Source organism: Stigmatopora argus, chromosome 8 (genome assembly GCF_051989625.1).
Source record: "Stigmatopora argus isolate UIUO_Sarg chromosome 8, RoL_Sarg_1.0, whole genome shotgun sequence".
Lineage (NCBI taxonomy): Eukaryota > Metazoa > Chordata > Actinopteri > Syngnathiformes > Syngnathidae > Stigmatopora > Stigmatopora argus.
The window spans coordinates 16,546,628-16,562,426 of record NC_135394.1 but is presented as its reverse complement, the minus strand read 5'-3'; the positions used below and the strand labels follow the sequence as shown (position 1 = coordinate 16,562,426).

The following is a 15,799-nucleotide window of genomic DNA, read 5'->3' as shown; positions in this document are numbered from 1 at the left end:
TCTTGCTGATCTTAAAATAGCGTCTTGTCACTTTCACGGAGAAAAACGCTGATGGCGAAATGTCATATTTGTACTAAATGTACTGAAAGAATCTAGTTTGTAGATTGAAATGTTATCGTAAAAGGTTTATTGTCATTGTTATAAAGTCGTAAAAAAGCTTTTACACCACACAAGATAGATTACAAGTGTTAAAGTTAGTTCAAGAGAATGTAAGTAGAAATAAAGCTGTATAATTGATCCATTTTCGGAATGGATTCCTTTTAGATTTTTAGCAAAATGAACTATGTAAGGTAAAAATAATACATGCAAATATAGTTTTTTTTTGGGGGGGGGGGGGGGGGGATACAGCCAGAGTTAACCTGTTTTGAAAAAGCTTTTCAATGTGTTCAATTGTTAAAAGTGGATAAAACCTCATTTGGACGAGTACAAAAGGCACAAATATACAAAATATCAAACCAAAAAAGAAGAAGACATTAAGACAAAGTATTTACAATGATTTGTCAAGCACAAGTAAACATGGTATCGAATAGTGGTGACAAAATATAGACATTTGTATTTTTAAAAATGCACGATTGGGTGAAATTAGTGCTTCTTTGGGGTCGTTTAAGGACTCATTAGAACTTTAAGCTAAATGCTAACATGCTAGGTGCTCTTTCACATTGCAAAAAGATGGATAGATATAATTACAGTAATCCCTCGATTATCCCTAATACAGTCGTAACTCTACTTACGAAATTAATTGGTTCCAAGACTTTTTTCGTATCTTGAAAGTTTTGTAAGTAGAAGTGTACTTTATATGTAAATTCTCTCATTGGTTTCACTTCAAAAGAAATCCCCTCCCGGACAGAAATCGAAAAAGAAGAAAGTCAATAGGATCGCATTATTTTGGGAGAAAGTCGCTGAGGGTGCCGTGGTACTTTGCCTTCAATTTGGTTACAGGTAGCGTGGAATCAATTTCAACTCACAGCTCTGGGGTCTTGGGTTCAAATCCAGGTAGGTCCACCTGTGTGGAGTTTGCATGTTCTCCCCGGGCCTGTGTGGGTTTTCTCCGGGTACTTCGCTTTCCTCCCACATTCCCCACAAAAAATGCATGCTAGGCTAATTGAACACTCTAAATTTCACCTATGACTGTGATTGGTTGTTTGTCTCCTCGTGTCCTGAGATCGTCTGGCTACCAATTCAGGGTTTTACCCCGCCTGCCTTTGGCCTGGAGTTAGCTGGGATAGGCTCCAGCACCCCCACGATCCTAGGGAGGATAAAGCAGTTCAGAAAATGAACATAAATATGTAAATATCTAAGATTTAAGCTGAGGGATAATTTCCGTCTTTAGCTACAGCACACCCCACGACCCTAAGAAGATAAAGCGGTTCAGAAAATGTGAATGAACACATGTAAATATTTAAGATTGTAGCTGAAGGATAATTTCCATCTTTAGCTCCAGCACCCCCCGCGACCCTAGGGAGGATAAAGCGGTTCAGAAAATGAATGAATGAATGATAATGAATGCGGACGGTATACTAGGACCAGTTAAAGGAGGAGTTAGCAAGGATACGCTTTAGCGACCTGCGAACCTTGTTAGCATAAGCGCTACACTGTTGAAAATGGACGGACGGGTCATTTTGGGGGGGGGGGGGGTAGTCGGGGCGAGGGTGTCGGGAGAGACCATCCCCGCGAGAGTTTATCTCGGGTTCAAAACTCCGACTTGGCGCCTACAGAACTCTCGCGAGTGGCCTTCAACTCCCCGCTGGTGAGCCCCGACGCCGCCACGGCGTTATCCTTGCAGAGCAGTCGCGTCAAGGTGGCGCGAAACTTTTCCGCCCCGAACAGGTAGACGAGCGGATCCAGGGCGCCGTTCAGGCAGGTGAGGAGCGACGTCAACCGGTTGGCCAGGCTCAGACCCCGCCGCGTCCGGCAAGACGCATCCGGGTGTCCGTAGCCTAGGATGAAGGTGGCGCGGCTGGCGTGGTAGGGCAGGAAGCAAACCACGTAAATTAGCATGACCAGACCGATGGTGCGCAAGGCCCTCAGCTTCAGGGTGGGCTCCAGGCGGGACCCTCGGCGCAGGCTACGGATGATCAGGAGGTAGCAGGATAGGGTGGCCAGGAAGGGCGGCGTGAAAGCCACGGCGAGGGAAATCAGCGCCTTACGGGAAGCTTTTTCCCGGTAGAGCTGTAAGCACACCGTGGCGCCGTCCACTTCTACGGTCTGGCGGCTGACCAGCAGGGGCGCCATCGCCACGATCACCAGCGCCCACAGACCGAAACTGACGGCGTGGGCGTAGCGGGCGCGGCGCACCTTCATGGAGCGGACGGGGTGGACCACCGCCAGGTAGCGGTCCCCGGCCACGCACGCCAGGAAGTACAAGCTGGCGTACATGTTGACGTAGAAAAGGAAGCCGGCCAGTCGGCAGGGGGCCTCGCCGAAGGGCCAGTGGCCCCCGGTCAGGTGGTAGGTGGCCCGCAGGGGGAGGATGAAGACGTAGGAGAGGTCGGCCACGGCCAGGTGGATCAGGAAGACGTTGGCGGGGGAGGAGGCGCCGCGCTGGTGGGAGAAAATCCAAAGGGCCAGACCGTTACCGTTGAGGGCCAGGAAGAAGACCAGGACGTAGACGCTCCCGAAGAGCAAGTTCTCCGTCACCGACTCTACCGCGCAGCTCGCTGCCGTCTGATTGGACGCCGGGAACGGCGGCTGTGTCGTGGCCCACTCCATCTCGGGGGTCTGTGGGATGAATATTTTTCAAAATTTCAAGAAAATCAAGATTTTTCACAATGAGATTTTTCACAATGAGATTTTTCCCAATGAAATTTTCACAAATGAGATTTTTCACAAATGAGATTTTTCCAAATGAGATTTTTCCAATTTTTTCCAAATGAGATTTTTACAAATGAGATTTTTACAAATGAGATTTTTACAAATGAGATTTTTACAAATGAGATTTTTACAAATGAGATTTTTACAAATGAGATTTTTACAAATGAGATTTTTACAAATGAGATTTTTACAAATGAGATTTTTACAAATGAGATTTTTACAAATGAGATTTTTACAAATGAGATTTTTACAAATGAGATTTTTACAAATGAGATTTTTACAAATGAGATTTTTACAAATGAGATTTTTACAAATGAGATTTTTACAAATGAGATTTTTACAAATGAGATTTTTACAAATGAGATTTTTACAAATGAGATTTTTACAAATGAGATTTTTACAAATAAGATTTTTACAAATAAGATTTTTACAAATAAGATTTTTCAAAATAAGATTTTTCAAAATAAGATTTTTCAAAATAAGATTTTTCAAAATAAGATGTTTCAAAATAAGATTTTTCAAAATAAGATTTTTTAAAATAAGATGTTTCAAAATAAGTTTTTTCTAAATAAGATGTTTCTAAATAAGATTTTTCAAAAAAAATTAATTTTCAAAATAAGATGAATGTCAAATTCAAAATGAAAATGGAGAATGCTGAGGGTGTCACAAAAAGAACTGCCAGTCAGATACGCTAACGATGCTAATCTCAGGGTGATTTCTAACTGATAATTCCGCGACAGTCGGCGGGATAGACCGAGACAGGAAACTCCACTCGGCAGGGGGGTGTTTGTCACAGACGCTAGTCTCGACGGATGAACAATAAACACTAGTGTCGCTTCTAGCCGAAGAAAATCTGCTGGTGACTTCACTCTGACTTGTTCAAAAAGATCAAAACTTTCTCGGCAGGAAATAAGAGACATTTTTCCCGGACTCTTGTGACGACTATCTCCAGGAACGTTGGGCGCTTAAAATCTTGCAATACTTCAAGTCTAACTATTATGAGTTTTAACACACTAATTAAATGATGAAAGCTTATCACAGAGTATTCAAAAAATATGAAGAAGCCTCACAGAGATTCAAAACAATGGAAGTTATTCATTTATGTAGCGATTTGCCTCTGCATAGTTGAAACTTTACAAAGTATCAAAAGGCAAAAAATCCGACAAAAAGCAGGTGACTCAATGGAAAACAGTAAAGTTGAGAAAAAAACGTAACATTTAACGCCCTCGCAATACTACGAGCTAGCGTAGCAATTTGAAAAGTAATTATCATGTAAAAACAATAAAACTGTCATTTTATCAATCTTTTGTAAAATGTTTTAATTAAAAAAAATAATAATAATACTTACCGGCTGGCCCACTTATTTAAGATCAACTCACTGATTGGTCAGACGGAAAAAAATTAAAATGATTTTGTTGTTTTTGGTGTTTTTAGTTGGAGCTATTTCCTACACGACACATACCGTATTTTCTGGACTATAAGTCGCACCTGAGTATAAGTCGCACCAGCCAAAAAAATGCATAATTAAGAAGGAAAAAAAATCGCTCCTGCGGCCAAACTATGAAAAAAATGTGCCTTATAATCCGCAAAATACGGTACTAACCGTTTTTCCGATAAAAATGATGACATTTTTTTATAGAAAAAAACAACTAAAACACCACAACAAAGAAACAACACGGATGAGTAAAATGCTGTTTTTTTGCTGTATTTGACAAAACAAACGACTAAGGGGTGTGGCCTAGCAAAATCCGACCTATCAAATTCTGTAAATGAATAGTGTAACCTCAACATAACCCGGGTGGATATTCCCGAGACGTATTTATCCAAAATGGAGTCAAGTTTATCTCCCGCATTCCACTCTTGGTTGAATATTATTTTTGAGACACACCTCACACTTAATCACCCGCGAACGCCTGGGGTCCCCGGGGGTCTCTCGTGACAGATCGTCGGGCCCGCCTTGATTTTTAAGGACGTCCTTTCTTTTTATCCTGACTGGAGAAAAAAGGAAAATAAAGCACAAATCATAGGCTTATTGCCAAGTTACACATTTTTAGGAACAAAAGGAATGAGTCTGAGTTTCAACGACTTTGTGTGGGTTTGTGCGCGACGCCCAAACAATGGGGTGGTCTACAGTGAGAACTAATGAGAGCCAGCTGACGATTTTCGACTCGGTGGACGAGTGGTTAACGCATTGGGCTCACAGTTCTGGGGTCGTGGGTTTGATCCCAGGTGGCTCTTGCTGTGTGGAGTTTGCTTGGGTTTTCTCCGGGTACTCTGGTTTCCTCCCAAGTCCCAAAAACAAGTATGCTAGGCTAATTGTATGCTAAATTGTTCTTAGATGTAAGCGATTGGTTGTTTGTCTCGTTGTGCCGTGATTGGTTGGCCACCAATTTAGGTTGCCCCCGACTGGGGGTCGTAGTTGGCTGGGATGGGCTCCAGCACCTCCCGCGGCCATTGTGAGGATAAGTGGGTCATAAAATGAATGAATTGAAGTGCATTTTTAATTTTTTTAAATTTAATATTTAGATTATTTTTTTAATAAATGGATTAAAAGAACTGGATTAAAAGCCCTGAATATTCAGTTTTTTTTATAGATCTAAAACAATGTTTATTTTAGCTTTTTTATATATATTTTTAGATTTTACAAAATGATTTTTGAACTAAAAACACAGAAAAAAATGGATTAAAAAATTACAGTTATTGATTTAAAAGGGGGAAAATCAGGAAATTTAATACATTTGATCCTAAAACAGAAAGTCGGCACTCATGATTTACTTTCCCGGGCCACACAAAATGATGCGGCGGGCCAGATTTGGCCCCCGGCCCCCCACTTTGATACATGTGGCGTCGTATAATACAAAAAGTGTATTGGCGGGAAATTAAGACAAAATCATCAATTAGAAGCAATACAAAAAATAAAAAAATCGGATGAAAATTGGATATATTTGGAAAAGTGCATTTAAGAATGCAGACTAAATGTGTCCAAGTGGACAATGTCTTCTGTGTTTGTCTTGCTACTGCAACCAAGGAAATTTCCCAAATACGGGATGAAATAAAATTCTAATCTAATGAATATCACTGCGCATTTTGAAAAGGACCACCTAGCACCTGTATGTCAAATTTGTCTCTTATCTCAGGGCAAAAATGTACTCCAAATTTTCCTAGTATCTCAAACGTCTCGTATGCTGGGACACTCTTACAGCAAGGTATTATAGTAGAACCCTCAACCGATCACATCAACTTTTCACAGGGTGATTCGTCTAGACCCGAGTCACGACGACCGCCCACGTTAATGCTTGCTAGTTCCGAAATTTACCGTATGGGGGAAGTTCACTCGGTAGTTGAGATCGCCGAGCCAGATGAGGCGCGTGAACTGATTGGTCACGTCAAACGGATTGAGTTTCTTGTCTCCCAGATTGAGGAATCGTAAGATGTTCAAGTAATCTTGGTTACGAAAATCAGGAAATTTAATATATTTGATCCTAAAACAGAAAGTCGGCACTCATGATTGACTTTCCTGGGCCGCACAAAATGATGCGGCGGGCCAGATTTGGCCCCTGGGCCGCCACTTTGACACGTGGCGTCGTATAATTACATACGTGTCAACCTCGGCCAATTGCTTTGTTTATTTTTGATTGCAATTCCCCTTATTAAGCGATTAAAAAAAATAAAAATGCAACACGACACATATTTAATGAAATAGGGTGCACTTAAAAGTCTAAAATGTTCTCCAAAGTGGACGAGGTCACCAATCAGTATGCACTAAATTCAAGATTCTGTAGATGTCGCTGTATGACGCTGACAGCTTGACTGTAATATTTAGATTTTTTTTTTTTAAATGGATTAAAAGAACTGGATTAAAAGCCCTGAATATTGTTTTTTTATAGATCTAAAACAATGCTTATTTTAGTTTTTAAAAATCTATTTTTAAATTTTATAAAATGATTTTTGAACTAAAAACAGAAAAAAAAGGATTAAAAATGACAATGATTGATTTAAAAGGGGGAAAATCAGGAAATTTAATATATTTGATCCTAAAACAGAAAGTCGACACTCATCATTTACTTTCCCGGGCCGCACAAAATGATGCGGCGGGCCAGATTTGGCCCCCGGGCTGCCACTTTGACACATGTGGCGTCGTATAATACAAAAAGTGTATTGGCGGGAAATTAAGACAAAATCATCAATTAGAAGCAATATAAAATATTTAAAAAATCGGATGAAAATTGGATATATTTGGAAAAGTGCATTTAAAAATGCAGACTAAATGTGTCCAAGTGGACTAGATTGTGGAACAAAATCAGCCCCACAAAAGTCACTTATTTTATGTCAAGCATTGTTGACCTACTTATTATTTTAGTTTGTTGTTGTTGTTGTTATTTGTTTACTTCCCTATTTATTTGTTGTTGACTTTTTATTATGTTGACTACTTATTTATTCATTATTATTTATTTGTTTGTTTGCTGTTGTTATTGTTTACTTCCCTACTTATTTGTTGTTGACTTCTTATTATCTTGACTACTTATTTATTCATTATTATTCATTTATTATTATTATTTATTGATTATTTGTTTGTTTGCAATTGCTATTTATAGTTTGTTGTTGTTGTTGTTGTTATTTATGCACTTGGTGCTGAGAATTTAAATCTCATTCTACTTGTATCATAACAATAAACCCATTCAATTCAATACCTAGTAAATACCAGCCTAACGCCCAAATGTAAACAACTACAAATGTGTAGGTTCTCCACATCCAAAACCCAAACAAAATCCAATCAGATTCTGTTCCAGTTCTCAAGAATACAATTCTTTTAGGACTCAAAAGTTCCCATTGAAAAGCCTCACCTTATGAAGAAGTTTGTTGCCAAGTAAAAAAGTTTGAAGACAGACAACCGGCGCTCCTTTTCTCCTCCCTCAAGATGTTCTTGGCGGCGTGACGGCGGCTTTTTTTGAGCCTCTGCAAATTGGACAACCTAGAAAGAGAGAGAGAGAGAGAGTGAGAGAGAGAGAGTGAGAGAGAGAGAGACAGAGGGCTCGACGGGAGGCTGGGATTTGAACCCCGAACCCTCCCCTTTCTCCCTCCTCAGAGAGCCACTTGTTGCGTACCACAATAGCCCCAAGTCAGACTAAGTGCTGAAGAATGGCACCCCTCGCCCGGCCTGGGCTTCCATGGAGACCACGAGGGTCCCGCCGAAGAAGCCCCGCCCCCAAATACGGACCGTCGTCCAATGAAATCGACGGGCGAAGCCCTCGGAGATGCTCCGTTTGGGGTCGGCAATGGGAAGATAAAGGTTAGACAGTGGGGAAACAGGGGCCCTTGTCGGTCGGCCTTGGGGCCACGCCCCCTGGGGGGTACTCGCGGCGCCCCCAAAAATAATCAGTCACACAGCCGGCGGCCCAGATGCGGAAAGTAGAAAGATATGTCTTTCATAGCACAGCTGCCCGCCGGCGAGGACATCGGGCCTTTTTTTGGGGGTCTTTGTCCTCGTCGTCGGCGTGCAAATGGAGTCGCTCAATGAGGCCACTATCTGCGTCTTGACATGGCTACCCTGTTAATGGGCTGCTAATTGGGACAAAGAACACCCTCCCGCCCCTTTAACTAAAGGCTTTGTTGGCTGAGACGCTCTGTCTGTCTGACCGCCCCCCCCCCCCCAAAAAAAAAATCCGCCCCTTAAAAAATGTAATTGAAACCAATTCAATGCGTTTACTGTCATTAAACAAGTATGGGATTTAAAGCTTCGGCACCAACACCAAGTCCAACAATAACAACAACAAACAAATACAGTAGTCAACAACATAAATAAATAGGGGAGTGCACAAATAACAATAGGAGACAAACAAATAATCAATAAATAATAATAATAAACAGATAATGAATAAGTAAGTAGTCAACAACATAAGTCATAAATAGATTAGTAGTCGACATAATAAGAAGTCAACAACAAATAAGTAGGGAAGTGCACAAATAACAACAACAAACAAACAATCAATGAATAATAATAAATAAATAATGAATAAATAAGTAGTCAAGAACATAAATAATAAAAAAATAAGTAGTCAACATAATAAGAAGTCAACAACATAAATAAGTAGGGATGTAAAAAAATAACAACAGCAAACAAACAAATAAATAATAAAAAATAAATAATAAATAAGTAAGTAGTCAACAACTAATAAGTCGGGAAGTAAACAAATAACAACAGCAAACAAATAAATAAATGATAATAATAACTAATCAATAAAGAAGTAGTAAACACAATAAGTAGTGAACAAAATAAATAAGTAGGGAAGTGAAAAAATAACAGCAAACAAACAAATAACCAATAAATAATAATAATAAATAAATAATGAATAAGTAGTCAACAACATAAGCAATAAATAAATAAGTAGTCAACATAATAAGAAGTCAACAACAAATAAGTAAGGAAGTAAACACATAACAACAACAAACAAACAAATAATAATATATGAATAATCAAAAAAGACGTAGTCAACAAAATAAATAAGAAGGGAAGTGAAAACAATAACAGTAAACAAACAAATAAACAATAATAAATAAATAATCAATAAAGAAGTAGTCAACAAAATAAATAAGTAGGAAAGTGAAAAAACAACAACAAACAAATGAATAAATAATCAATAAAGAAGTAGTCAACACAATAAGTAAACAAAATAAATAAGTAGGGAAGGGAGAAAAAAACAAATAAATAACAAATGATATAAAAAATATTTATATAAAATGAGATTATATATATATAAATATAAAAGGAGATTATTCAGTCTTTCTCAAAAAAAAACAAGAGGCGCATCTAGAACCAGGCAGAAAAAAAACGTTCCCAGGCCATCAAGCATGTGGGGGGTGCCGTATAAGATGTTGAGCGGGGCCCCTCGGCACCCCCCGCCTCTCGTCAACAAAATAATTTGCCATACATTTTAGTTACGAGAACTCCCCCAACAAGCCTTCTTGAGAAAATTCCTCATAAAAACTTCTTGGCCAGGCACCCACACGTGCAACTAAATACCTACGTATTATTTTGCATGTAAACGTGTTAGGCAAAAAAAATCAATCCAGTAAAAAACTCTATTATAACTGGTATTAGTTAGTATTACTAATTGAGTCACTAATGAAGTATTACTAATTGACATTGAGATCCATGTTCTTAAAACCCTAATGGTTTCTCGTTTACGACGTTACGGTAAGATCGTAAACTGAAGACCTCCTGTGTTTATCTACATTCCTACTGAGTGACCGATTACCGTCATTTATGGACTATAAAACGCTACTTTTTTTCACTCCACTTTAAACACACAGTCCAGGTTTACAGTAATCCCTCGATTATCGCGGTTAATGTAGAGCATACATGGCCGCGATAAACGAAAAACCGTGAAGTAAAAAAATAAATAATAATAACTGAAAAACTGTGAAGTAGGGTCACCCCTATTTAAAAACATAATAATAATAATAACCAAAAAAAACACGAAGTAGGGTCACCCCTATCTAAAAAATAATAATAACTGAAAAATCGTGAAGTAGGGTCACACCTATTTAAAAAAAATTAGCAAGACGGACACAAGACACACAAGACAATGTAGACCTAGGTAAAAAAATGATCGCATATGATTCATACTTTTACGATTAGCCGTATGTCTTTCGTAAAAACTACAGTAAATGCTGGTTTTACTAAAAAAATACGATATCTTACCTTAATAACATTGTAGTAATTCATTTCCAGGCTGTCATAGGTAGCGCCCTCCGGTGGACAAACTCGTCAGCCAGCGTTAAATGCTCAAGTGTCCATTGAGACTTCATTCTATCGACTCATGGAATCAGCACACAACCTGTGCAGTCCTTTAAAAATAATTAAAAATGAACATAGTATTGTTAGGATGAGCAAAATAATGAAAAACTTAAAATCTTCCGACACGCATAAGTGAGGGAAATAGAATGAAACGTAAACCATGGGCATAAAATGAGCATTTATTTGTTAGAAGATCAAGCAAAAGAATGAATTGGATGAGGATTGATTCAATAAATATTTAAGACTGGAGTTACAGTCAATTTATGCTTGTATACACTTAAATTTCTAAGAGGAATTGATGGTGGTACGCAAGGATACATGTCAAGGAATCGATCAGTTGAAGCGCTGGTTCCTGTTCTGCACCGGCCTTCTTTCTTGCATGTACATGTTGACGTAGGACGTGATGAGGTCGTCCATCTTGTAGCCCTGTTTTGAAAAGGTGACATGAAGACTCGCACAAAATCGTCCTCAAATATCCTCTTTCAATTGCTTTGTCGTCGGAATTAAGGTTGAACAGCAAAAAGCATGGAGGGAATATATCAGTACATGAAAATAATAAGATATATACTTTTTATATTCTTCGTGTGCTTGCGAAGAAGGATTTTATAGCAAATTGCAATATAATACATTTGAAAAAATCTAATAAAGATTTAAGAAAATAGAAAAAAATAGAAGAAAATAGAGAAAAATAATTATCATTTAATTAAACTCCATATATTATACATATATATATATATATATATATATATATATATATATGAATTGCACTTATTTCTTTACCTTTTTAAAATGTTAGCATTTACTAACTGGTACCTCTATTTTTCAATTTAATTTTAGAATTTATTCATTCATTTATTTATTCATTCATTTAAGTATTTATCAATTTATTTACTCACTTATTTATTTACATCACTTATTTATTTATTTTCTAATTTACTTTTTTATTTATTTATTTTATTTTTAATTTACTTTTTTATTTATTTATGTATTTATTTTATTTTGTTATTTATGTATTTATTTTATTTTGTTATTTATGTATTTATTTATTTATGTATTTATTTTATTTTGTTATTTATGTATTTATTTATTTTATTTTGTTATTTATGTATTTATTTATTTTTTATTTATTCTTATTATTTATTTATTTACTTATTTTCTATTCTCGTTAGGTCTACAATGTCTTTTCCTATGTCTGTTTTCACCTTCTTACTATTGCGACAGTGAATTTCCCCGAGTACGGGATATAAAAAGTTTAATCTAATCTAATCAAAACCAAAATGGCAGAATTCCCGTCGTATCCTTATCTGTAAGGGGAAAGGTTGTTTGACATTCCCACAAAATGGCGCAAAATTCCCTCACCAATGACGTCTCGCACAAGAATTTGCTTCCCGCCACCAAGCTGCCGATGGTCATGTGGAAATAGGTACTGCCGCTGCACCAGCTGGCGATACGGTTAAACGGGTGGTTCGCCAACACTTCCTAAGAGAAACAACAAGAGGCCTCAGGTAGAACGACGCCAACCCTCCTCGCGCTGGGAAGCTTTTGTCCAACCTTGCTTTTGGGATGAATGACCGTGAGGCCTTGCTTGCTGATAGCGATCCGCACAATGTCCGGGAAACTCGGCTCGGACGTTTGCTGAAATCACAGAAAAGCTCTTCAATGCGGCGACCGGCTTGTAGAAAAACCACATGGGGGCGCGAGAGGGGATCACCTTGACTTCAAAGAAGGCGCAGCCGAACGTTGGCCAACGGAAGACGAGCTTCAGAAACGCCACTTTGGCCTCATCCGCGCTCATTCCCTCCTGTTTGTTGAAGGCGGCCACGATGCTCTAATATCAACAAAACAGAAGCTAATGAGTATGCCAAGGGTGTCAGACTCGGATTGGTTCGCGGGCCGCATCAACTCGATTTTATGTGGGCCGGACCATTTTAGATATAATATTTCAATTTTTTTTTTAGCCCTGAATATTCCGTTATTTATAGATCTAAAATAATGTTTATTTTAGCTTTTTTAAATATATTTTTAGATTTTACAAAATGATTTTTGAACTAAAAACACAGAAAAAAATGGATTAAAAAATTAGAATTATTGATGTAAAAGGGGGAAAATCTGATTTTGTAGATGTCGCTGTATGACCCTGACAGCTTGACTGTCTGGGTACATTGCTTGCTGACACGCTATCTTTATATAGTGAAAAGGCGGACATGATTGACATACCATGCTTAAAGCATGACAATATTAGCAGTCGACAATGATGTTTTGATCTGCTAGCAGATACCAAGACAATCCAGATTAGAGCCGAAATGGGTAAAACGAGATCGGTTTTACAAAAAAACGTACAAAAATATCCCGTACAAAAGTTGTTATACGGCGTACACCATTTGAAATGATCAAAAAAACGTATAAAATACGGGGAAAACGTATAAGTTGCCAGGTATGCTATTGGCAAACGCTAATGCTAACTCCACACGGGAGTCGCCGTGTAAAATAGCTAGCACGGCCCGCTGTCTCCCTGCCAACGTATTTGACTCGGCGGAAATGTCGGCGATGTACGACGGTCTTACTTTCTTCCACTCGTTCTCAGACATGGCCTTGAGCTGGTCGTGCGGCGCCAGATCCTTCAAGATCTTCGGGATGCTTGGAAACTGACTCTTGTCGTTACCCGATTTAAGGCGGAAGAGCAGGGAGGCAATTTGGACCAGGTCGTCTTTGGTACACACGTGGTAACCCCTCAGGTATTTGGGAACTTCCTGGAAGACACAAAGTCCGGCCGTATCGTTCAGTTTTGCGACCTGGGTGACTGTAGGCTAGTGCTTAACGTTAGCTCGACTCAAAATGACAAGGTTTTGACAATTTCTAGTGGTTTTATCCATAATTAACAAATATCTGATGGTCTGGTTTAAGGAATTTGGAAGCGTTCAGACAAACTCGGTGTTGAGTTTGTCATTTTCTGGAAGATAACGACCTATCATGGTTCTCTGGTCGGTACCTGGGGGAAGTGGAAGATCAGGTCCGCCTGCAAGTCTCTGCCCGGGATCACGTTAAACCAAAGTTTCCTCATGAAGAAGACCTGGTAGGGCATGCCGACTAGACCACCTGGACAACCCACAAAAAACTAAATCTCATAAAATGTTCGTACAGAATCTCCAAGACTATTCAAGACTTACCGTCCTTAAGGCGTTTGGATATTTTGGACCAGTCTGTGATCTGCCTCAGACTGTCAAAGAAGTAGTCGCTGTCATTCAAACTAAGGACCTACGATAAAAAAAATAACGCTTTTAAAATGAGTCCAAAAAAAATTGTCCAAACTTGCACAGAATTTTTGTAACAGTTTGATTCGGCATAGTTGAAACAAATGACAGAATCAAAGGTGAGGATTTTGGTAGAAGAAGTGTGACTCAATGAAAACTGATCGTCGTGACTTGTGTTTATAGTGTGGTGAGCCGGAATACGAACGAAAAACATAATTCCAAGGAGATCTTGCCAAAACAGTTTAAAATCGGCATAAAGCGGTGCAAATAAGCAAAGGAGAAGAAGAGGAAGCATCTCAGTCTTCATTGTCTTCTGTTATGGCTTTTCGTCTTTGTCATCTTGCAGTTTCGTCTAATTTATGCGCATATAAGCCGTACCCTCGATTCAGTCATCATTTTTTTAGCGACAAATACAGCGCATATGCGAGAAAATACGTTAAAGGAAAAGTATCAACGGACCTTGTCATGCGCTTTAATAAAGATGCTAAAACCGTCTGCTGTACTCAGTTGTAGCTTCCCGGAAATATTCCTGATGAGATCCCTGATCTTTGTGCTGGTTGCCACCTCGAATATCTGCAGAGGATACACACAAAGTTAAAAGTTCTTCTGTTTCAAGTGCGGAGACGTCGAAGATTCAGTACCTCCCCCGTGTCATCGGGGAAATGGATTTTGTGAAAGATCTGCGTGCTGTTCTGCTGGATGGCGTTGACTTCCACTTGGTGAGGTGGAAACTTCCGAGGCTCCGTTCTGTTGGGTTGGGACGAACGGACGGAAATCTCAGTTACTAGTGAAGAAAGACACGGGACGGGGACCTCCTGACCTCAAAGAACTCTGCAGTCGTTTCAGGCAGTCGACAGCCAGCGGCTCTCGGCGCCGCGACTCCAGGAATCGCTGGGTGTGCTTCAAAAGTGATTGGCTGGGAGGGAAGAGGCCACAGCACAACCAGAGAAGCTGCCAACCCTGCTCAACGCTGAATCTACAAATATGTTCAGAAGAAGAACAAATGAGGAAATGTTCATGGTGGGGAGATAGGTCTTTATTTTGGGTAGCTAGTTCATTTTAGGGTACTTATTAGATTAGATAGCTTTATTCATCCTGTATTCGGGAAATTCACTGTCGCAGTAGGGTGAGAATACAGACACAGAAAAAGATATTTTAGACATAAATAAATAAGTAAATAAATAAATAAGCACGTTGCATGAAATACATATTCATATACATATATATACATATATACATATATATGTATACATATATGTATATATATATGTATATATGTATAATGTATATATGTATAATGTGTATATGTGTGTATGTGTGTATATATATACATATATATATATATATACATATACACATATATATATACACATATATATATATATACATATTTACATACATATACATACATATATATATATATACATTTATACATATACATACATATATATATATATATATATATATATATATATATATATATATATATATATATATATATATATATATATATATATATATATATATATATATATATATATATATATATATATATATATATATATATATATATATATATATATAAAACCAGGATCTATTTTTGCATGTTTAGGATCATTGACTAGTGATTTTGGGGCATTTTCTTGTTGTTCGATGTAGATTTTGTGGCTTTTTTAAAAGTCAATTCCAGTTGATATGAGCTCATTTTTTTCCCCATTGGAAATGAATGAAGCTTTTGGTGATGAATGGAAAGGATGCATGAAAATAATTCTATTTAACTTGTGTGCGCTTTTCCACTTCTTTTTTTAAACTTAAAATGCATGTAAATCTTCCACAAAATGCATTTTGAAATGCTATACCAGGTTTTAATTGTCAAGGAAATGTGTTTTTATTGAAATCTTACAAATTAGGAGGGAAATCCGAACTCAGTTTGTGTTGC

General features: G+C 38.2%; 2 protein-coding genes across 4 annotated transcripts in view; both read right to left on the bottom strand.

The window, feature by feature from the left end:
- Positions 1-112: 112 nt before the first annotated feature.
- gpr17 (G protein-coupled receptor 17) lies at positions 113-10,912 on the bottom strand. Of its 3 annotated transcripts, none has more exons than XM_077607326.1 (4): positions 10,514-10,912; positions 7,656-7,783; positions 4,700-4,799; positions 113-2,718 (listed from the first exon to the last, which is right to left on the bottom strand). In XM_077607326.1, exons 1-4 carry the CDS (start codon positions 10,535-10,537, stop codon positions 1,690-1,692), a joined length of 1,281 nt encoding a protein of 426 aa, XP_077463452.1. In that variant the 5' UTR covers positions 10,538-10,912; the 3' UTR covers positions 113-1,689. The 3 variants fall into 3 exon arrangements, with proteins under 3 accessions (XP_077463452.1, XP_077463453.1, XP_077463454.1); XM_077607327.1 differs by having other exon boundaries at positions 4,700-4,803; positions 10,514-10,535; XM_077607328.1 differs by lacking the exons at positions 4,700-4,799; positions 10,514-10,912 and having other exon boundaries at positions 7,656-7,723.
- myo7ba (myosin VIIBa) overlaps positions 10,774-15,799 on the bottom strand; it is a 25,306-nt gene continuing 20,280 nt past the window's right edge. Inside the window, exons 36-45 of the mRNA XM_077607325.1 lie at positions 14,681-14,836; positions 14,502-14,607; positions 14,320-14,433; positions 13,777-13,864; positions 13,599-13,705; positions 13,174-13,359; positions 12,321-12,437; positions 12,161-12,244; positions 11,969-12,088; positions 10,774-11,035 (exon numbers count right to left, since the gene is read on the bottom strand). Coding sequence (XP_077463451.1) covers positions 10,943-11,035; positions 11,969-12,088; positions 12,161-12,244; positions 12,321-12,437; positions 13,174-13,359; positions 13,599-13,705; positions 13,777-13,864; positions 14,320-14,433; positions 14,502-14,607; positions 14,681-14,836 — 1,171 coding nt within the window. The 3' untranslated portion in view covers positions 10,774-10,942. The remainder of the gene's footprint in view (positions 11,036-11,968; positions 12,089-12,160; positions 12,245-12,320; positions 12,438-13,173; positions 13,360-13,598; positions 13,706-13,776; positions 13,865-14,319; positions 14,434-14,501; positions 14,608-14,680; positions 14,837-15,799) is intronic.